We start from the raw sequence: 18,071 nt of genomic DNA, 5'->3' as shown, positions 1-18,071 counted from the left end.
GGGTGATATGATCTCAAGTATGTCTCTAGGAATGTAAATTACACAAATGTAAATGCGACAATCAAATGAGACAAGGAGACAAGAGATTTTTCACCGAGGTTCGGAAACTCGCCGGTTTCCTACTCCCCGTTGAGGCGAGCCCAACTCCACCGCTTAACCACGAAGCCACCGCACGCCCCCTTCGTCAAGGGGTGGGCAAGGCGGGAGCCAGCCCACGGAGAGGACTACCCAAGCCTCGATCACTCGAGGTAGTTCTTCCTTCACTCCGAAGGTGGTGAACTCCAAACAACTCACAAACCGGCACCGGGCCTCCTCCACAATCTTCTCGGAGAGGTCACAGGGCAACTTCTCCACAAGCCGTCTAGGAGGCGGCAACCTCCAAGAGTAACATGATCAATCAAGTGCCACACTAGCTCTACAATGAAGTAATGCACTTGACTCTTGGCTAATAAACCCTCAAACACACTAGATGGATGAACACAAAGCTCAAGTGGGTGTGTGAGAGATGCAAGGGGTGTATGCAATTGAATTGGGTACCAAGAGAGGCCCCTTGCTGCTGGAGGGGGAGTATTTATACTCCCACCAACCAAAACTAGCCGTTGGAGGCGAAATCCCCCAACTCTGTGTGTTGCCGGTCTGACCGGAGATAAATCCCCCAACTCTGTGTGTTGCCGGTCTGACCGGAGATATGTGGCCGGTCAGACCGTGCTACTCTGCAACGGCTAGAAAACTAGCCATTGTAGCCCTGTCATAGAGCCCCATTGGCCTGGCCGGTCAGACCGCAGTTGATTGGCCAGTCAGACCGGCCTCGGCTCAGTCAGACCGCCATCAGCTCGGTCTGACCGAATACGGCTCTGTCGACTCTGTATCGGCCACCCCGAGCAACACCATCCCGACCTCCAGGGCGCTGGTCTGACCGCACAAGTGCCGCCGGTCAGACCGGCCTTATGCACCGGTCAGACCGCCGGCTTGGGGCTGGCCAGGGCATGCCCGTCAGACCGCCACTGCCCCTGGTCAGGCCGAGACAATGAATACAAAGTGGTTGTGTGTGTGTGTTGTGACATGTGAGCACAAGTCTAAATGCATAATGACCTAATGTGGCAATTAAAATCATATCTTTGCTAGATCATTACCCCTCTTAATAGTACGGCAAACCTATAAATAAACTAGCACAATTTTGATCGCCCAACGCCTCGATCAATTTAAAATGAAAACACTAGTTTACCGTCTTCTCTTCCTTTTGCTTTACGCCGTCAATTTTAATCCATCGATAATTATCCATGCGCACACATGATGTGAACCTAACTTAAATGTATATAGCTCAAAGACAACGGTTAGTCCACAATTAGTGCTTGTCATTAATTACCAAAACTAATAACGGGGGCCTAGATGCTTCAAAGATGCAATTTCTTTTCTTGGTTTGATGGGCCAACAACCACTTATATGTGAGATTTGTTGAATGACTTGCGAGATTTGGTTTGGTCAATGAGCAAGAAGAATAAAGATCTGGTTTTGGCTTTTCAAGAAGAGAGGTTGAATGCAGAGGAGAAGAGCAGATAGCTTGATGCTGCCAGGCAATAGTTGGAGTCAGTCAAAGCCTTGGGTTGTGAGAATGCAGAGAAAATTAGTACGTAAACACTAGGCTAGAGAATGAGAGATTTTATCTCTCGATTGTTGTCATATTCTGTGTTCTTGTCGTGTCTGTGATGGTATCAAGAATGTGAACTGCACGTTGTAGTATTTGCAGCTACAACTTGCATTATGAATGCAATGAGTATTTGGCAAGAATATGTTACAAACTGTGCTAGTTGATTTTTTGTATATGGCATGACATAATTTTGATTCATTTACAGCAGAATATGTGTTTGTCTGTCGTAACAAGTGGGTAGCACAATTGGCTTCACATAACAATCGACAGGGATAAATTCAATCTCAGGAAAGAATAGTTGACACAATTTGGATCACACAAGTCTAAAAATCTTGATAGCAGAATAAGTCATAATTAGGTTCACTTAACCAGCATAGCAGCACATAATTAGGTTCACTTAACCAGCATAGTAGCAATTGGACATAGTATGATGCAATATAAAGCCTTCACACATCAGTTTGGCAACTAGAGTTACCTAGCACAAAAGCCACATTTGGCAACAGTCATTACATGGCACAACCACGGATGCAAGCGGGCTTTTTTTGCCCACTTATCCTACTTCTACTTCATTTTTTCTTCTAAATTTTGTACTACCATGTGGAAAATAAACTAGCAAACGGGTTTTTATGTGGATAGCGGGACTACCCACTTGCATCCCTAGACACAACCGTCATTACACAACTATCATTACATCACACATCACAATTAGATAGATTTAGCTGTCATTACATCACAACTTTGTAGACTCCCATGAAGGAGGAAGAAGAACTGCACTAGGAGTTGGTTTCTTTGGCTTCATCTTTGTTGGTTCTTGTGCTGAAACATTGACAATAGCTTTGCCAGAGTTGAGCCTCACTGATGCACTTGAGAAACCCTATGAATATGGACATACTGTCCAGGTTTGTAGTATTAGAATATGTCACATCATGTACCATATTAACTTATCTTGGAAGAGCTGTCCGGATTCACTGTACAATGATATGTCATATTTGAGTTGAAAATGTTATAGTTCAGGTTGAAATTTTCACATTTGAGTTTAAAGTTTTCGTACTTTAGGTTAAAAAGTTTGAAATATTTTGGGTAGAATACTTTAAAATTTTGAATTGAAAAATTAAAATTTAGAGTTGAAAGCTTACTCACTTTTAAAATTTGAAATAAATCTATATTGAAAAAGTATCTATCATAAAATTTTACTTTCAAACACCAGATTTAGATAACTTTCCATCTCTCCTAGATCAATTATAATATGAAAAAGAATGCCTATATCTCCTTCGACCAATAAGACCCATTGAGTAGGGCGCACCTGCGCAACCGCACGCACGTGTGCTTAGTTACATCGCCAGCTTAGCTGCGCTAATTAGTTTATCGTATTCTAACAACTTTTCATGCATCATGCATTTCGAAGGTAAAATTTACATGACCCAAAAAATAATGGTCAACATGCATACCAATAATTACTTGGCATATAACCTAAGTATTATGTGAGCAGAGTTTCACAAAATGGTACCATTGACCAATTATTCATCGATACACTATACCAATAAATTCTAAAACTAAATCTTAAATTTATAAAAAAATTCTTTGATCCATTGTATAAAAGTTTTAACCATATAAGATAACCATTTTTTTTAAAAAAAATTGCTACTACGTTAGCAAAGTTAACTTTGGAATATGACCATAGTACCCAAGTTATATAAGCCGCCCATGCCAATACTATGAAAAATAGTACTATGAATCTAGACGAATATGCCATATCCGGTTCTACAATTTTTTTTATGGGACGGAGGGATTATGTTGTTTCATGTAATTTCGAGCCTATAATAATCTTTGATTCTCTGAAATTTAATAATTTTTTTAAAAAAAAGGAAAAGGAAAGACGAAGAAGAAGAACTGTTGGCACGTGTGCGCTACCGAACTCCCGAAGCCGATAAGCCGCCCGCCTCCTCTCCTTCTCGTCGCCGTCGCCGGCGCCGGCTCAGCGCCTGCGCCCTCTCCCCCCACGCCGCCGCCTCCCCCTTCACCCTCTACCCCCACCGCGGGCGCCTCCCCTCCCACTGCCGCCGCCTCCTCCTGCTCCTCCTCCTCCACGTCACCGACGCCGGAGCTTCTTCGATCCATGGCAACGGCCATTTCCGTCGGCGTCGCAGTGCCAGCCGCCAGCAGGAGGCGCGAGGATGGGGCAGGGCCGCCGCTGCTTCTGCGGCGGCGGTGCCTCGTGGAAGGACAAGGTCTGGGCATCTCTATGTCCTGCTCCCTTCCTCCTCTTCTCTCACGCCCCACTAGAGTAATAATCAGGGATCTTGTGCTCGAACGCTTCTTGCATGGTTGATGATCAGGCCAGTCAGTCAATGTGGCTCAATCAAACATATGTGGCATCCTTACTAGTACAGTAATCTAGGTCTTGTTTAGATTGTAGCCAAAATAAACTTTACCAATTTTTGGCAATTTGGCAATACTGCCAAGTTTTGGCAGGGTTTCTTATGTATTTACCAGAGTTTGGTAAAAAAACTAAATGGATGCACATTTTTGACAACTTTACCAAAAAATGTTATGGTTTGAAATGACATCAATCTAAACAACCCCTAGTCTAATTTCAGATAGTGTCATGGAGGAAGGGCCAAAATGTTTCAGATAGTGCCATAGTGGCATAGAGAAACCCAAAATTATGGGCGTTGCATTCATAATAAATGTAAATGTTTAGCCTATGATAAGTTTTAGACCCCAATTGTTGTTTCAAGCTAGCATCAGGTTTTGCCGATTTCAGGTTATCGATCTCCTAAGTTGTGTAGGATGGAAAAATTAGATAGGTTCTGTATTGTATGCACAGGAGAGATAATTTGGTGGGCTTTGGATTACTATGCCATTGCAAATTCCAAGATAAATAAATTATGTTTGTTCTCATTGACCAGACAGCAAGATCTCGTCCACAATTAGTCAATTACACATGGATCACATCTCATCCTAGGCGCTGCCATGAATTCCAGCTTGCTTGTTGTTTCCTGTCAGCACATGGATCTGAAATAGTAAGCACAGATGGAATTTGAATGCGACATTGAGGAGTGTGGCACAAAAAGCATCAAGGAGATGTTTTTGTTTTCTGTAAATATAAATACCATGTTTTCTGGGATTGGTTACTCATCAAATTCTGTCAACCTTTTGAAAAAAAAAACAATTCTTGTCCATGTCTCAGATCAAATACAAGTATCATTGTTTCTTTGTGAAACTCGTTGATGAAGTTGATCGTATTGTTTGTTATGGATTCCAACTCTACACATTCATCCGCAATTCATTTTAATGTCAAAGGAGCCTTAGATTCATGCCACCACCTAAAACCATCTTCCCTTGCTACTTTCAGGCATAATGACTCCATTTTGTAAGATTTCTTGTTTGAATTTGGACAGGCATCGTTATACTATTTTGATTGCATAGTTTTATTTTAACAGTGAGATGTAGGTTACCATGGTTGAGACCAATACGGCACAATGTTAGAGTGCAGACATCCAATGTAAATGTTGGAGCTGGAAGCTATGAAGGTGGCGAAGCAGGTAGCCATGGGGAACATTTGGATAGTTCTGCTACCAGAGATTCAAACAAACCGTGAGTTCCTATACTCTACTATGTTTAACTCAATCTTCATCCCAATCTCTTCTAAATAGCATTAAACTGCACATTGGCTTTGGTTGGCAGAACAAAACCACCTTCAGGATCTCGTTACCCTCAATCCATTGCTGCAGTGCTACTTCTATGTGCTCTGGCATCCGCTTTTATTGTTTTCTTTAAAGGACAACCATCTGCAGTTGTAGCGATGCTTGCAAAGTCAGGTTTCACGGCAGCATTTACACTGATTTTTGTATCTGAGATTGGGGATAAGGTATACAGTCCATTAAAGTTGACTTTTTCTCTTGCCTTATCCTTCTAGATGCATTACAGATGCTCTTTACCTTCTTTTGACTAATTATGAAGTCTGGATTCTATGGTTCTTAGAGTTTTCATTCTGATGCTCCATTTCTGAAATAAATAGGTCATCCACATTTGCTATGTCCAACCAAATGTCTATAGTTTCATTTCTTTCCCATGCTACATCACAGTATTTATTGTTGCAATTTGATAGATGATGAGACCTTCTTGTTGTTTTCTATACATGAAGCTAAGCAGTAAGTAGTTTTATGTACTTTTATGCTCCTAAATTATGATATTTCAAGGCTTTACAACTTGAGTGTCAACTCAGTCAAATTGGATTTGTATTATCTTCATAGTGAATTACTCATTTACTGTTTTGGAGTCATACCTACTGTAGATCCTATTTTTCTCCTTGTATTACTATCATTTAGTTGTAGCTACATGATCTTCAGTGTTCTCCTAGCTTGGAGCTATGTTCAAGAATTGTTTTTTTTTACCATTCTGTAAAGCTTATGCTATATGCTTAATATGTTTGGGCAAGCAAAGAAATTTTGTTGCGCTGACCCTTCTTTTGTTGCAGACATTTTTCATTGCTGCACTTCTTGCGATGCAATATCAGAGAGCATTGGTACGTTTGGGCATGGTGATTTAGATCTGTCTCAAGTTATTGTCCGATTATTTGAGTTGTTTCTTTTCTCTTCACAGTGTTGCTCTCTTCTTTTAATATGTTCTTCCATGTAAAAAACGATTAATAATAAAATGTCACTACCGAACTAAAAGATACAACCTCAAAATGATGGTTTTGTCATTTAAGAAAAACTAAAGACTTGTTTTCTACCTATAACTGAATTATATTAAGATTCTCCGCCGGGCAACTGAATTATATTAAGGGTTTAGAGAAATATATTTTTCCCTCAATTTTCATTTTTATTTTAGAGAATGTCTCCCTTTGGCTAGTCACTCTAACATTTATGTGCCTGTGTAATTTTGTGAACAGGTTTTACTTGGGTCAATGGCTGCTCTTTCCCTAATGACTATTGTGAGTGTTATAATTGGAAGGATTTTTCAGTCTGTACCAGCACAATTTCAAACAAGTATAAACTACTATGCTTTCTCTGGCAATATCTCTATGTAATTTCTAGTACTCATATTTGGCATTCTTTCTGCACTTGGGTTTACTTTTTGGAAGTTTCCATAAGTATCTCTGATATCCTAATGGACATACTTGTTGATACATGATTATTATTTATTTTTTTTTGCAGCACTACCTATAGGAGAGTATGCTGCGATTGCTCTCCTGGCATTTTTTGGTTTCAAGTCAATAAAAGATGCATGGCAACTTCCAGTTAATGCAAATGGAAACCTTCAGGGAAACTCTGAATCTGGGGAGCTGGCTGAGGCTGAGGAGCTTGTCAAGGAGAAGGTTGTGCTTTTTCAGAATGTTGATTCTATGAAGAGTTTTTGTCAAATCATATAAATGTTTTGCTTTTGCATTTACTTTCTGCAAAGCTGGAAGCATGCAGTAGCCAACTAAATATTTGGAACATTTGCATCTGCTGCTCTTGAGAATTTATTAAAACCATCTTCTTCTTTTTTTTTTTTGGGGGGGGGGGGGGGGGGGGCAAAACTTAAGTATCAGAATAAGTTTTCTGCTCTTCACCTTTTTATTTTTTTTAACTGAAGGTTGTTTCTACTTTGTGGCAGGTGGCTAAAAAGTTGACTAGTCCTCTTGAGGTCCTTTGGAAGTCTTTCAGCCTTGTTTTCTTTGCAGTAAGTTGATTCCCATGTACAATAAGGCTTTGACTAACATTGCTGTACTAATGTATCATTTATGCCATACAAAAGCATAATCATACGAAAGTACTCCGAATATGAATCTAATAACATAAATTTTGTGTCACAAAAATTATGTTCTAATAGGTTATTGGTTGGTCAAAGTCTTGTTTGAACGAAACAAAATAGCTGTTCTATTTTTTAACAAAGGGCGTAGTGAACTAACACCTTATTGCTCACCAAATGATTTTTACTGGAAGGAATGGGGAGATCGCTCTATGCTGGCTACAATTGCGTTAGGTGCTGCTCAGGTTTGTTTTGGACTTGGCAACAGAATGCATATGTATAATTTAGTTTAGATTTGTATTACCATAAAAAAAACATGTCTTTGTTTTTGTAGTCTCCTTTTGGTGTCGCAAGCGGAGCCATAGCTGGACACTTGGTTGCAACTTTCCTTGCAATTGTTGGGGGAGCATTCCTTGCCAACTACCTATCTGAGAAGCTGGTAAAAGTTATTTGTACAATTAACTTGGTTTCTTGTTTTGGTTTAATAGTTAATGCTCTCGGTATTATTGTGTTTTAGGTTTTTGGGTATTTCACTTACATGAATGTACAATTTTCCAGGTTGGCCTGATAGGAGGAGTACTTTTTTTGCTGTTTGCTGTTGCCACATTTTTTGGTGTATTCTAATATCTGAAGAATTTGTAGCTTGTAAAGGATTCTGTAGGTCAATTTAATCCTATTTTAAGGTTTTAAGGGCAAAAGTGGGCCTTGTCCTTGTTGTTTGTAACTAGTAGGCATTATCCTCCTTTTCAGGAGCGATTCCTTTACTATTGGAAAACAAATTGACGTGAACACAATCAACACACACGCAAGCTAAGCTGCAGCACGCAAACTATCAGCTATATGCCCTAGAGAGACGAATTGTATCATATACTATAGAGTATATACTATGTTTATAATGAAATGAATAAAGTATTATTCTGTTTTGTGAAATAGATAACTTATTATTAATTTATAAGAATGTGACTTAATCGTAGGACTCTTTATTTGATACATTATTATTATTTCTAAATGATCTATGATCCGCTGGACAGGGCTAATCTGACTGACTCTTGTCCCATTGCTTCGCTTGTTAAGTGGTAACGATATATGATCCCTTGCTTTCATGGTTTCCTACCGTGGATTTTTTTTTTTTATCTAGCTTACACATAGTCCTACACAAACTACACATACAAATGTAAAGTACTAACAAACTGAAAACTCTTCTTTTATGGAGCTCTTGCGAACCTCCTAGCACCACGAAAATCCCCAACCTTTATGTCCCTCTTTGTGATTTCGGTGGCTCACCGTCATGTGATAGGAGAATGATGCATAGGATTTCTTTGGTCCCTAGTAGGAGCAGGCTAGTTGGGTTAAACCTGTACTTCTGTTCATCTCGTTCTTCTTCCTTTTCCTTTCTTTATGCAACTCAAGAGGTTACGGGCATTTGGCTATTCTTGTCATGACTTGATAGGCATGCAGGACTTCTCCCATGTTCTTGTACGCGTCTCCCTCATGGACGGTGGTTGTTGGGTTCTCCATCAACGCCTACCGTTGGGAGTTAGCTGATTTTCTTGGGGTTGAGGACTTGTCCAGTTGTCCTCTATCCAAACGAAAAGAAGGTCATGACGATCGCTCAATTCTTCTCCTACAAGCTTCCCGCATCGATGATGGTTTCTTTTTCGTTTCCAGTGAGAGATATATAAGATATGACTGATATTATCTTTGCTTGTTAAAACACCTTCAACCTCCCATTCTTGGAAGCCCCATACATGTTCGAGCCTAGGCATCATCTTCCGAAAGTCCTACTGAGCGATTGATCGCTGGCGGCGATCGTTTTTGTTTTTTTTTTCTCTTTTATTAAATTTATACACATAAAGTTTACACATCTAAAGTTTATTCACCTAAAGTTTGTAGAGCGAATGTTTATAAGTCAAAAGTTTATATACCCAATTCAAATTTGAATTTGAATTCAAATTTTTTATATATAGTATTTCTATACATCTAAAGTTTATACACCTAAAGTTTATATATTCAAAGTTTATAAGTCAAAAGTTTATGTACCCTATTCAAATTTGAATTTGAATTATATCCGATTCAAATTTGAATTTGAATTCAAATATTTTTTATATATAGTATTTCTATACATCTAAAATTTACACACTTAAAGTTTATAGACTCAAAGTTTATAAGTCAAAAGTTTACATACCCGATTCAAATTTGATTTTGAATTCAAATATTAGTTTATAGACCCAAAGTTTATAAGTTAAAAGTTTACATACCCGTTTCTAATTTGAATTTGAATTCAAATTATATATATATATATAATATTTCTATATATAAATTTTTCCAACTTTATTTTTTTAAAAAAAAATTATGGTGTCGTAGGAAGAGAAGAAGGGGAGGGAGGAAGGGGGGAGAGGAGTGTACAGTGGGATGGGAATCGATCGCCCATTAGCCGTCCCCATCATCATTAGCCGTCCCCATCATCTTCTACAGCTCAACACTAGTTCTCTTTCTTATTAGATTTGGCCGAGACAAGAACTTGATGGTCTTTTCTTTTTCTTTTTAGCTCTTCTTTCATATTCCTATTCTCAAAATGTAATTTGCCCAACCTTCTGGGCCTTCTTTACAAAATTCGTTCAACTCTCAATTGCTGAGGCAGCTGGTTAACTTATGATTGGTACTCCATCCAAAAAAATACTACGAATCTGACAAACTAGCTATGCATGCATTCATTGGGCTACTACCTGTGTTCTATCGATAGAATTTTATGACATAAGAAAGACAATAACCGATGCTTATAAGTTTCGCTCTTTGCTGTTGAGGCCTAGCAAGAATGATGCGAGCAACATGCACCATAATTTGCATAGGTTGGTTTTTGTCATTTTAAATGTCTCCCCTAGTCGTTTTTCTAACCGAATCATATTTTTACATTGGGCCTATTTGGTAGGTGATGCTACAACGTTGTTGTGATTGTAGTCAGCAAGATATAAACCACTGTTATTGGCTTGTAGTTATAGCCCACACAACTGTAGCAAAAGGATAACAAATTTGACCTATTATGTATTCACAATTTTTTTCAATTTACCTCTTCATAACTGAGACACAACATGATAGTGAGATGTTGTATAGAACATTTACAAGATTGTGTATTCTTCATGGACTTAGGAGAATGCGAAGCTCTACTCTCTCTTTTTTTTTCTGGCAACCCAAACATTTTCTACCATCGTCGTCGTCGACTAAGGACATTTAATTATTTGCCACTTTTAAGGTGTGGCAATTAAGAATTTGCCACTCGCTGCCTATGACATGTGGGTCCTTATGTGTCTATGACATAGAGTCAAGTGGCAAATCGTTTAGAACCACTCGTAAGAGTGGCAAATCTGTAGAATTTATAGTTTTTCGGAGGGGCATCTCAGGTACTACAGGCGAATAGTACCTAGGAGTCTCCAGGTTCGTCCGATGCGATATACAGGCAAATTCTATCCGCCTCCGCTCTACAGTGCAACAATACCAGTTGTGGTGCCGTCGCCGTGTGGTCTTCCGCTATGGGCCCCACAACTCCATCGGTCTCTTCTGCTCCCTTCAGCTTCTCCCCTTTCCTCTCCGCCGCCGCCTCCCAGTCTCTCACCCTCTTCCTTTCCCTCGGCGCGCGCCGAAATTGCCACCGCTTGGGTGAATCGGCGTGCCGGTGTCCGCAGGCCTCTCCTTCCATGTTGTCCTCGACGAAATCGCTGGCTGCCGAAGTTCTCACCGCATCGTCTCCCCCAAAATCGCCGTCCACCAACTTAGGCCCTGTTTAGAGGAGCTTGTCCCAGTTGCAACTTTTCTCAAAAGCTGCTTTTGCTAGAAGCTGCCCCAAACAGTCCATAGTTTCTGAGAATCTATAGTTACAGATTCTGAAAAATAAATTAACTAAAAATTCAGAAGTTGGAGAAGCTGAGTTTCAGAGCTTTTCTAGATTCTCAGAAGCTGGCTACCTAATAGCTGTATCTCAGAATTTAAAGCTCCCCTCAAACAGACCCTAGCCGGGCTGCCGGCAAGGCGGCAACCATGTCATTACCCGGCGTGGATGCTATAGCCCCTGTGTACGTCCATCGGTCCATCACAGGGGCGGGGAGTCCTTGGACCACCTGGATTTTGGCCCGGCCCAAACAAAAAAAAAAAAGCCCACCACAGGCGCTAGGGTTAGGACGACAGAGGAGAGGCGCACCACCGCGCCCGGACGGCCGCCGCTCCGCTTCTGTCTCATCTCCGCCGCTCCTCGCCTCCTCGTCCTCTCGCTCTGCGGCTGCGGCAGGCGCCAGTAGGCCCGGCGCGCGGCCGCCCCTCACGGCGGCGACGGCGCACCGGAGTCGGGTCCCTCTCCCTCCTGCTCGACGAGTCCTGAGTAGACGGCACGGCTCTGCTCCAGCCTCCAGTGCGCACTCCATCACCATTGCTTCATTCTTGCCTTCTCTGTGTCTGCTTCAAGGGCTCAAGGCTAATGTTTTTTTTTTTTTTACTTTTTACCGTGTCGGCATGGTTTAGATCAGAAAATTATGCATTTTTTATTAGGGGTTCTTTACATTAATTACTAGAAAATTAGCGCGTCAATTTATAGCCCGTGTATATTATTTTGTGCCATTAAGTAGTGCAAATTTCATAACATTTTATATAAATTAGTTGAATTTCCATGAAACTCATGTAAAATCATACTACATTCTAATAATATGCATGGCGCTAGCCAATGTGATCATTCTTTAGCAGCGTATACTATTAAGAGATTATTTGCTACATGGGATTTTTTAAGCAATACTCATAAAATTCATATAAATGTCACATTTTTAGTAATATTGTTCAGTGGGCATTGGTAAATTCCTTGGTATTCTATAAACGCTTATAAATGATGCACACTGAACAATATTACTATAAATGTCACATTTTTAGTAATATTGTTCAGTGTGCATCATTTATAAGCGTTTATAGAATACCAAGGAATTTACCAATGCATGATAATATACTATAATGATTTGATGAAGATGGTATTTTAAGGATAGAAAAGCATATCTTATGAATATTTCGCCTTACTTTTATAAGTTAAAAGTTTTGCGGATAAGTTGTAAAAATTTGCACAATTATTAGGAGAAAATGATTTTTGTTATGTTCATTCTTGCTACTAATTGTTTTACCTTTTATAAAAATATAGGATATCAACTATGTTCAATTACCGTTTCCAATTTCAACCTGCATACTTATTTGAACATTTCTCATCAACTTTTGTAAATAGTAAATTTTGTGTTAGCAGAAAATATGTTCATCACCTTTTATATTCGTATTTTTATAATTCACATGCCTTTTTATACATTTTTTTTATTAAAATATACAATAATAACATGGTATATATACTTGCATTTATTTCCTCTATAAAATATAGTAGACCGTACTTTACCTTATCGAAATATAGGATATATTGTCTTTTAAAGTGATATTAGCCTTGAATTTTAGTTGTTAATTTTTTTATAATGTATTAGCAATAACTACAAAATTAATTTAAATAATATTACAACTTGTTCCTTGAAAATATTTCTTGGATTAGCCCAAACCTAACAAGCCCAATAAGGCTGCGAGCTAGATCTTCTATCCAAACACATGGGCTAATTTTAAGCATCGCCATTGTTGTCCTTGCAGTTGTAGAGGCTCGTGCTCCGCTTGATTCCCCGCTCCTCTTTCCGGCCATCCCGCCGCCCCTTCCCGGCCTCCTCCTCCTCTCGCCGCCGGCTAGAAGCGCCGATAGCTGCCGTCCTCCGCCGCTTCCTGCACCGGTTGCGTTCGTACCATCATCTTACTCCTACGTATGCCTGTTCCGGCCGTTCGGGACACCATGCGCACCACGTGTTTGCGGGATTGCCTAGCCGAGCTGCTCCGCCGCGGGGGCCAGCGCCAGGGCCAGGGCCGATTCTGCTGCCCCGCACAGTTATCTCTCGCCCGGGGGATGACGCAGAGCCGCAGCGTGAGGCAACGGAGCAAGAAGAAGCGGGTGCACGCGCTCGAGGTGGCCACGGAGCGGTGGAAGGTACTCACCAAGGTGCTCGCCGTCATCGACACGCTCAAGAAGGAGGAGGAGCACGTCACCCCGCTCAAGCGCCTCGAGATCCTGCGCTCGCAGCTCGGGCTCACCAAGCCCAACAAGGTGGCCCACTTCGTGCGCCGCTCGCCGCAGCTCTTCGAGGTCTGCCGCGACAGCCGAGGAGTCATGTGGGCGGGCCTCTCGCCGCAGGCCGAGGCGCTCGTCGAGGAGGAGGCACGCCTGCTGGAGGATCACTCGCGCACGGCCGCCGAGTACGTCACCAGGCTGCTGATGATTTCGGTGGACCGTCGTCTGGCCATCGACAAGATTGCACATTTCAGGCGCGACATGGGGCTTCCTCATGATTTCAAGACACGATGGGTTCACATGTTCCCTGAGCAGTTCAAGGTGGTCAGGTTGGAGGACGGCGATTACCTGGAGCTTGTCTCTTGGAATCCAAACTGGGCAGTCACCGAGCTCGAGAAAAAGACGGCAGCATTGACTGGTGATGCAAATGCTAACGACATTGCTAGTCCACCAGGAGAGCTCTCACTATCATTCCCCATGAAGTTCCCACCAAATTTTACAAGTTACTACAAATTCCGCGGAAAAGTTCATCATTATGTGAAAAAAGGCAATACTGAGCAGTTTCAGAAGACAACATACCTATCTCCTTATGCAGAACCAGGAGGATTGACTCCTGGCTCGCCGGAGTTTGACAAGAGGGCAGTTGCAGTGATGCATGAGATACTGAACTTCACGTTGGAAAAGAGGCTGGTGACTGATCACCTCACACATTTCCGTCGTGAGTTTGTTATGCCGCAGAAGTTGATGAGACTGCTTCTGAAGCATTATGGCATCTTTTATGTGTCTGAGAGGGGGAAGCGGTTTAGCGTATTCTTGACGGAGTCTTATGATGGGACAGAATTGATAGAGAAGTGCCCATTGGTGAGGTGGAAGGAAAAAGTCCTTCAACTTACCAGCTATAGAGGGAGGATCAAGAATCTTGGTAAATTTGCCGAGTTGTCTGATTCAGAGGACTATTTGTTTGGTAATGATGATAGTAGCGGTGCTACTGATTCTATATTGGATGTCAAAAGTGAAGATTCGGATGATATCATGGATGATGGCGCTCTTGCAGATGATACTGAGATGGATGTAGGGGATCTAAGTGATTGTTGCATAGAGTGAATAAGTGACATCGATTAATTTAAAGAGCAGTTTTTTATTTTTGTTCCCTAACGATCAAGCTCCAAAAGTCAATTCTTGTGATCCTAGGGCAATGGTTATATTCTGTTACTCCCTCGCTCATGGCATATTTGGATTCTTTATATTAACCTAGGGCTTAAAAACTGTTGCTGATTGGATATGTCATGTTTGCTTATTGCTAAAAACCTAAACCATGCGTACTTTATGTTATTCACAGAAGATGATATTTACAAACAATCCAAGCAAGATTTGTTTTAACAGTAATCGCTGTCTGAAGTCAGTTTTCTAGCCTTCCAGTTGGTGATGGATTCAATATTCAGATAAGTACATCGCTACTATTTGTCATCGGCTATTCGAAAGCTTTATTTACACATAGTTAACTGTGTGCTGTAAGAAGGGAATATTTTTGTTATGGCGTCATAATAAGACTTTCAAAAGGGTTTTGAAGCAGCTGAACAGCCGGCCAACGTGGAAGCGTGGAACTTGAACTCTAGTGCTCGGTAAGAAATTCTATTTGGAGCATTTCTAGAGACTCAAAAGAAAACATACTGTAGTACATAATTTTATTGACAGAGAGATTTTGTAGATGTTGCCAAGTTTTTTTGTAAACTTGGTCAAACTTAAAGAAGTTTGACTCTTAAGACAAACCCAAATTGCGTTGTATTATGGAATGGAGGGAGTAGTTACTCCAGTAAATTAGTAATTTGCTCTAGGTGTTATTAGTTTTCATATGTGCTTTATCAAGTGTTCATTGTGACTGCTGTTTTTTTTAAAGAAAAGAATATTCTGTAGCCCATTAGATGTGTTTCAGGAGTAACTGGATTGTCTATGTTTGTCTTGTTCTTTATAAGGCCTAAGGTTTTTACCGAGGTAAAAAAAAGGATAAAGTACAAGTCTTCTAAATGGTGTATATTAAGTGATAATACCTGATAATGCTCTGTTTTGTTTTCCTGCTAACATAACCCATTCTTACATTGGCCAGCAATTTTACTGACGACTTTAAAATAGTGTCAGAATTTTGAAGATATTGTATGTCTGTACTGCTCATTTCTTGCCAAAAACTTGAAAAATCTAGCAACTTGTGTATATGATGAAACTAGGTCCCAGTTACATTCATTTACGTATTATTTGGTGGTGGTGGTGGTGGTGCTGTATGCAGTAGAAAAGAAATCTACTACTCCATCCATCCCATTTTAAATGCAACCATGAGTTTCCGTGTCCAACCTTGATCGTCTGTCTTATTTGATTTTTTTTATAATTAGTATTTTTATTGTTATGAGATGATAAAACATGAATAGTACTTTACGCGTGACTTATGTTTTAAATTTTTTTCAAAAAAATTTCAAATAAGACGGACGATCAAAGTTGGGCACGGAAAATCATGGCTGCACTTAAATTGGGACGGAGGGAGTATCTACCTGGTCATCTTTTGATAACAACATTAAGGAAGGCGAATAATATTCCTTGCAGCATGTACTCTATTTTTTAATATATTGTTTTAGAATATTTTACTAGAGGGCATATTGTTTATTTATCTTAACACTAGCTTCGAGATGACAAATTGCTCTAGAATGCATTCTGCTTATTTCCACCGATGATTTACAGATTTAACATGAAAAATTCGTTCCTGTTCACAAACAGTTAATATTTCACTTGAGCGTTCAGTGACCAAAAAGTGACCAGTCTATTGGGAGATCCATCAGCTCTGCTACAAACATGCTCACATAGCGATCAGAGTAAGGGCTTAAGGCCGTGTTTAGGGGTTGTTTGGATGGTGACCATACTTTGCCACAACTTTGGCAAGCTACTTTGACCAATTTTGACCAATTTAGCCTAGTGTTTGCTTGATTGCCACATCTTTGTCATGCCACACTTTTTAATTTTGTGACCCCACTTGTCATAGACATATACCTTTACCAACATTTGCCTAACTTGTGGCCAAGAATTTCTTAGCCACATAAATTGTGGCATGCCACACCTTAGCTATAGAACTTTGGTAAATTGAAGCAAGCATCCAAACAGTCCCTTAGTTCCCCTAAATTATCAACTTTTCATCACATCACATCGAAAACTTTCCTACACATAAACTATCAACTTTTTCTCCAAACTACCAACTTTTTCCTAACTTCCCAATTTTTACACCATCTAAACATAGCCTAATGCTACCACATGGGGGCATGGTGTCACATTTATTTCCTGGATGGTTGCAACCATGAATGTTCTTGCTGCACTGTAGATCTCCCATACAGCCAACCGGCCACATGAGATTCTCTCTCATTTTTTGGTCGAAAAATATGGGATGCTCATTTGGACGGAGCCATGTTCCTTATTTTAGGCTTAACACGGCCATGCATTATGACTAACCTAACCACCGATATACATACTATTGCAGGTTTATCAGATTGGCCAGTGGGACATCATCGGCACAATCCATATATTCTCTCATTGTTCAGATTCGATACTTCATGCTATGGTGGCAATCCCTCATACGAATGATCATCTTTGCATGGTTATATTATCAAGATAATGAAGAAGTGTTTTATTTCTCTACTTCCTGCATCTTGGTGCATGTACAAGACAAAAGGTCCAGCATTCTTTTTCATTAAAACAAATCTCAGGTTTAGCACTTATTTTTCAAACCATTTTCTTAGCTTAGCATTTTGCCTTTTGATCTATCATCAAGTCAATTCTTCTCTCCGTTGTGACTGTGACAGCACGGCCATCATGGCTTAACATTTGCCATGCCAATTTAAAGCAGGCTGGAAGTAGTTGAAGGCCATTGCCAGAAATTGCTGATCAAACCATTAATTTTGTCTATATCATTCTCGTTATCATAAGCAAGTCGCACTAGTATTACTTGGAAGCATGAGATCCTTGCACCGTGCACAGTATGATATATAAGGAAGGTTACACGTGGGCCGTCTACTTGTTGTTTGTTTACTCTTTTTAAAATATCAATTTTGAGTGACTAAGATTGCTTCCATAGATTCCCATACCAATTTATAAGGTTGCCCCATTTCTTATCTTCCTCCCTTTCCAATGGTTGCCACCGCCAGCATTGCCTCTCCCTCCACTTGGTAGTGTTGCGAGGTGTTCCGCCCATCTTTTTAGGTCATCCACACAAGGGCATGCTCTATATGGTGAATGGGCGAGTCTTCTCGCCTTTCCACGTTGAAGGTAGAGCCATCATCTTGGGTGGAGCCATGCCTAGCCTCGTGGAGAAAGGGTCTGTTTGGTACAGCTCCAACTCCTAAATATTGCTCCAGGAGTTGAGTCTGGAGTGAAGTTGTAGAGCTGCCTAAACCCAGCTTCACAACTCTAGTAAATTTTGTGAGAGAGCTCCACCCAACTCCACTCCCAGTTTTGGTGGAGCTGAAACTGTTTGGCTGAGCTCCAGCTCCAGGAGGGGTGGAGCTGGAGCTGGAGCTATGCCAAACAAGCCCAAAA

At 40.6% G+C, this 18,071-nt stretch overlaps 2 protein-coding genes across 6 annotated transcripts; both read left to right on the top strand.

The window, feature by feature from the left end:
- Nucleotides 1-3,524: 3,524 nt before the first annotated feature.
- Nucleotides 3,525-8,181, top strand: LOC127753761 (GDT1-like protein 2, chloroplastic). The gene is made up of 10 exons (XM_052279185.1): nucleotides 3,525-3,876; nucleotides 5,092-5,245; nucleotides 5,336-5,519; nucleotides 6,129-6,176; nucleotides 6,546-6,642; nucleotides 6,811-6,971; nucleotides 7,253-7,318; nucleotides 7,582-7,632; nucleotides 7,722-7,826; nucleotides 7,946-8,181. The coding sequence occupies exons 1-10, from the start codon at nucleotides 3,765-3,767 to the stop codon at nucleotides 8,009-8,011; spliced, it is 1,044 nt and encodes a 347-aa protein (XP_052135145.1). The 5' UTR covers nucleotides 3,525-3,764; the 3' UTR covers nucleotides 8,012-8,181.
- A 3,365-nt stretch (nucleotides 8,182-11,546) lies between these two features.
- Nucleotides 11,547-17,702, top strand: LOC127755085 (protein WHAT'S THIS FACTOR 1, chloroplastic-like). 5 transcript variants are annotated; one of them, XR_008012956.1, is made up of 4 exons: nucleotides 11,547-11,786; nucleotides 13,037-15,124; nucleotides 16,266-16,360; nucleotides 17,017-17,689. XR_008012956.1 is itself a non-coding variant. In XM_052280723.1 (2 exons), the coding sequence occupies exon 2, from the start codon at nucleotides 13,203-13,205 to the stop codon at nucleotides 14,604-14,606; it is 1,404 nt and encodes a 467-aa protein (XP_052136683.1). In that variant the 5' UTR covers nucleotides 11,547-11,786; nucleotides 13,037-13,202; the 3' UTR covers nucleotides 14,607-17,010. The 5 variants fall into 5 exon arrangements, 1 of the variants encoding a protein (XP_052136683.1); XR_008012954.1 differs by having other exon boundaries at nucleotides 13,037-16,360; nucleotides 17,017-17,702; XR_008012953.1 differs by lacking the exon at nucleotides 16,266-16,360 and having other exon boundaries at nucleotides 17,017-17,687.
- Nucleotides 17,703-18,071: the final 369 nt, after the last annotated feature.

The sequence above is a fragment of the Oryza glaberrima genome, chromosome 11, assembly GCF_000147395.1.
Source record: "Oryza glaberrima chromosome 11, OglaRS2, whole genome shotgun sequence".
Classification (NCBI taxonomy): Eukaryota; Viridiplantae; Streptophyta; class Magnoliopsida; order Poales; family Poaceae; genus Oryza; species Oryza glaberrima.
The sequence above is the reverse complement of the archived record's forward strand: the minus strand, read 5'-3'. Positions and strand labels throughout refer to the sequence as shown.